This window comes from Sinocyclocheilus anshuiensis, unplaced genomic scaffold (genome assembly GCF_001515605.1).
Source record: "Sinocyclocheilus anshuiensis isolate Anshui unplaced genomic scaffold, SAMN03320099.WGS_v1.1 scaffold507, whole genome shotgun sequence".
Taxonomy (NCBI): domain Eukaryota; kingdom Metazoa; phylum Chordata; class Actinopteri; order Cypriniformes; family Cyprinidae; genus Sinocyclocheilus; species Sinocyclocheilus anshuiensis.
Genome location: NW_015551034.1, coordinates 570,773 through 575,668, shown reverse-complemented (window position 1 = coordinate 575,668; position 4,896 = coordinate 570,773). Strand labels below are relative to the sequence as shown.

The window sequence follows — 4,896 nt, the reverse complement described above, 5'->3', positions numbered from 1 at the left end:
CGTAATATAGCTTAAAAGTCATATCGTATACTTTTATGATGCTTTTTTCCCTTTGTGGTAGAGTATAAATTAATTGCCATCCACTTTTTGTTTAATAAAAGAAAATAAAAAAGTATAGAGTGATATATTGGGTGAGTAAATTAAGACAAAATGTTCTTTTTTTTGGTGAACTATTCATTATATCAACATTGTGAATAGATAGATATTTAAAATTGATATTTATATGTATTTCTGTGGATTTAGACATTATTTTATTTGCGCTTAAAAACAATCCTTGAAGCATCCGTGCAAATTTGTCATATATTGAAATGTTTTTGTAAAAATATACAAAGGTAAATATTGCTGTATATTAGTGTGTATTGTTAAATTGGTGCATATATATATATATATATATATATATATATATATATAATGATTATTTTTCCTTGAGGTCTTTTGAAAAATTGTATATTACAAGCAATATGCACGATAGCTCAATCTGTGCAAGTACGTTCCATGGTTTCTTTTTTGCTTGTTATAGTGTTGCTGAAAACTATGTATTAAATTTAAAAACAAAAATTGACAAATACAATACACATAATAATGCAGATAAATTAAAGACATCCTTGCATGAGAATAAAACATGCAACTGCATAATAATCAGTGCAAAACACTGCAATACAATTATAGGTATAAAATTTTGTTAGAAATATTAGGCTACAGTATCACATTGCCCTTTGGGAGGTGGAAGAACAAGGTAAAGGGTTCGAAATGCATAGTTTAGGGTACAGTTCTGTTTTGAATCACTCGTCTCTGCTGTACGTGTTCAACAGAAACACAGAACCCGCAATGAGTCAGTGATTGAGTGATCATGTGCGTGAGAATGTGGTTTAGTTCAGTCTGTGCTGTTTATAGACCAGTCATAGGGCATATAGCTCATTTTGACCTTTCCTTCTGACAGCAGAGCCTGTAGAGTCCTCTTCTTCTGTGATGCTCCCATATGATCAAACACCCAGTTCAGCAGCTGAAAAAGAAAACACTAATGTGTTTAAAGACAGAACCAACAACCACTTGCATTGTATGGAAAAGAGCAGCTAGGACATTCTGCTAAATAGCTCCTTTAGTGTTACACAGAAAAAAAGAAGAAAAAACATAAATGTGAGTGCATTATTTATTTCTGGGTGAACTGTTGCTTTAAATGCAAACCACAAGATCATCTTCCATGTGCTTGAATTGAGAGTGATGATATATTTGAGTAATACCTTTTCATCAGTGCCTCCAAAATCTGCCTTGTACCACTTAAAGATCTGGCTGAGTTTCACTTCTCGTCCCACGCTGTCAATCACACAGCTGTCATCATTCTCCAGGAATGCTTCTGCTGCAGCACGCAACTGACTATCAATGTCCTGAAGTGACACATGCAGGAGATTTTACTATAAAACACAATATGCTTTACACTGTCAGAAAGAATGTATATACATTTATAGATATTGTAAATGAGAATACTTTGGGTATTAACCTGTGGTGTGTATGTCTTAATTGGAGGGCAGCCCTTTGCACCACAGTTCAGTGCAAAATGAATGAGAGGCTCAACATCAGGAAGTGCCACCTAATGGATGAAGACACACATTACTAATGTTAATAGCACTCACAGACAACTTTTACTCCAGTGTTTCTCAGCCTTTTTTGTCTTAAGTACCTCCAAAATTTCAGTACACTACTGTTCAAAAGTTTGGGGTTAGTGAGATTCTTTTATGTTTTTGAAAGCAGTCTCTTTTGCTCACCAAGTAATCAGCTTCGCATCACATGAATACATTACATTTTAAAATATTCTAAGGTAGAAAATAGTTATTTAAAATTGTAATAATATTTCACATGATCCTTTAGAAATCATTCTAATATGCTGATGTGGTGCTCAAGAAACATTAATTATTATCAACAATTGTACGGTCATATTTGTTTCATGAGTTTTTGTTCAAAAGAACAGCATTTATTTATTGTAATAATCTAAAGAACACTTTTCCAATAAAAAGAACCTTGGAATGGAACAAGAATGATTCCGTAGATGTTAAAATATTCTTCATAGAACCATAGATGCCCATTTAAAAATGTATTATATAATATATACACAGAGTGGTATATCCTCTTTTTGGGATACCTGCAGCCGAGGGTCGTTCCTGGAAAAGGGCTTCATGAGTTGTGCCACACCTTTTCGATTGCCTCTAAGCACTCCATTTTCAATATCCTGCAGTGTGAACACCTCACCACCAATGAAGTAGCTCACATAGTTGAAGAACTGGAAAACAACAGACCAAATGCACAAGCACTGAAAGCATTTCACATTTCCACTTTTTACTGTTGATCCAAACACAAAATCTCCACTTCTCTTACCCGATACCTTTGCCATATGTTTTTGGGAAAGCCCAGACGCAGGTTCCCGTGGATGACGAGGGAGTTGTAGATGTTGATAAAGAAAGCCAGTTTCTCTTCACGACTCAGAGACAGCAGCTCCACACGCTGAAGCTGGACAGCTAGATCACAGTACCGCTCGAAGCACAGGCTCCGGGACATGGCCTTGTAATCAACTGTCTAGTCAAAAGTGGAGACCCAGACAGTCACAATGACATGTACCTTTCTTATTTAAAACATAATGTGGCATAACGCTCCTCAGGTCATTCACCCGCCACAAACATCAAAACATATCAAGTGCATGCAGCATTCGTGTCTGTGGCGAATCCAATGAACATGGTCTTGCATCTGTTTGATATGCAACGAGTGATGAGATGGTGAAACGGTGCGTTACCTTGCCATCTTCAGAAAGATGATCAGAGTAGAGTTTCAGCGTCAGATTCCTCAGTGCCTCCGAGAGCTCGCAGGCTGCTTTGGGCAAGCATCACAAAACAATGAGAATAAGAATGACTGAAACAGTCAAACACTAAAGGTCATTTTTTATAACTAGATATTCGTTTCCTGAAGGAAATACCAGCACTTGTAATGCAGCAAAAAAAATTATAGTGTTATATAGGTATGTTTATGTTTTAGGTTTTGGTGTAAATGAAATGCAGGAATAAATCACATTTTAAAAGATATTCAAATAGAAAACAGTTATTTTAAATTGGAACAATACTTCACAATATTACATTTCTTATGTATTTTTCATCAAATAAATGCAGCCTTGGTGAACAAAAAAGACTTCTTTCAAAAACATTTAAAAAATCTTATCGACCCCAAACTTTAACATTAAATCTGATTCCCCATTGCATTTGTGCAGCAGGCATGTTAAAATGTTCAGCATCTTCAAAAACATATGTTCCACATTTAGTAACACATTTTGATGCAACGTGTGTAGACGTAAATGGAACGCTGTAATTGACACTCGTCATGATTAATTCATTGCTGCACCTGTAACCGCAACCTTGATTATTAATTTAAATAATTGTGAAGCCCTAATTACAAAAACTAAAAGTAGACAGCACACCTAAATATGAAAGTATAAAACCTGATAAATAATATTTATTATTATTTATAAATATTATTCTAAAAAGAATACATGATTAAGGTGTCTGTATGTTGAAAACTTGAAAAATTGACTGAAGTTTATACTCAATATTAGAGGTTTAGAACAAACTCCGAGCAAAATGATTGAAGAACATCAATACAGTGCTGCCTTACAAACACTTTAATAATAACAACAAGCAGGTAACTAATATCATCATAAATGATTAAAGAATCTTTGAGTGTAACACCAAGCTTCGTGCTTTAGAGACACATGCAAAACACAAACAGGTCTAGACAAGCACATTTAAGAGAAATGAAGAGAGACAGGGTTTCCAATGAGAAAGATGAAACTATAGCAGCTGGCCTAAGCCCTTCATTAGGCCGCATGCTGCCGTTTCTCTAGAGGTGAGGGCTGCGTTGGGAACATGCTCCAATAGCTTAAATAAGACGTTACTGTCATCAACTGCCTTTGTTTAGCCAGTCACAGAGTTCAAATGCTTCCTCACCATCCAACTCTGGGTAATTTCACCTGCTTCCTTCCTATCTACAAAGAGCGAGTGGAGCCAGAACAATCTATGAGAGCCAACACCAATGGCAAACATGGGTTAATAAACCATCCATTCTACTTTTCACAGTAAGTAAACATAAAAATTTCTTTGTGGGCAGGAACTCATCATTACTATTCAAGAACAGACTAGGGCTGTGTCTGAACACAGGGTTCAGGTTCGAATCTGAGACTATATATGTGACCTTGGACCACAAAACCAGTCATAAGGGTCAATTTTTTTTAATTGAGATATATGCATCATCTGAAAGCTGAATAAATAAGCTTTCCATTGATGTATGGTTTGTTAGGGTAGGACAATATTTGGCCGAGATACAACTATTTGAAAATCTGGAATCTGAGGGTGCAAAAAAATCAAAATACTGAGAAAATCACCTTTAAAGTTGTCCAAATGAAGTTCTTAGCAATGCATATTACTAATCAAAAATTAAGTTTTGATATATTTACGGTAAGAAATTTACAAAATATCTTCATGGAACATGATCTTTACTTAAAGGCACATTATAATTTTCGCCGCTAGAGGGCGCGTATTCAAAATAGACAAAGGCGTAGTTCTACAGTATTCCATTAAAAAATAAGAATTTTAAATTTTGATTTCACTTTAAGCAAGACAGGCTTGAATATAAAATTGTACCGTCTACTAAGATTATAAATGTCAATTTTTTTCCTTTATGCTAAAAAAAAACATTGTAGTCACTAGAAAAAAAAGTATTATTTTTGTAATATTTTTATTTTACAAAATATAATATTTTTAATTATCTTTTATTTTTGTATTTTCAGTTTTCATTTTAAATTTATTTTGCGTTTTAGTATTTTTGTTATATATTTATATATACATATATATATATATATAT

The 4,896-nt window shown here is 34.2% G+C and overlaps 1 protein-coding gene across 5 annotated transcripts in view; it reads right to left on the bottom strand.

Moving 5' to 3' along the window:
- Positions 1-549: 549 nt before the first annotated feature.
- Positions 550-4,896, bottom strand: part of LOC107661305 (uncharacterized) — a 7,884-nt gene continuing 3,537 nt past the window's right edge. For 4 of the 5 annotated variants that reach the window (XM_016450815.1, XM_016450814.1, XM_016450818.1 and 1 more), the window contains 6 exons: positions 2,783-2,859; positions 2,371-2,568; positions 2,138-2,275; positions 1,499-1,588; positions 1,242-1,385; positions 550-1,003 (listed from right to left, as the gene is read on the bottom strand). In XM_016450815.1, the coding sequence (XP_016306301.1) occupies positions 875-1,003; positions 1,242-1,385; positions 1,499-1,588; positions 2,138-2,275; positions 2,371-2,568; positions 2,783-2,859 (776 nt within the window). In that variant the 3' untranslated portion in view covers positions 550-874. The remainder of the gene's footprint in view (positions 1,004-1,241; positions 1,386-1,498; positions 1,589-2,137; positions 2,276-2,370; positions 2,569-2,782; positions 2,860-4,896) is intronic. The other variant, XM_016450816.1, reaches the window with a different exon arrangement.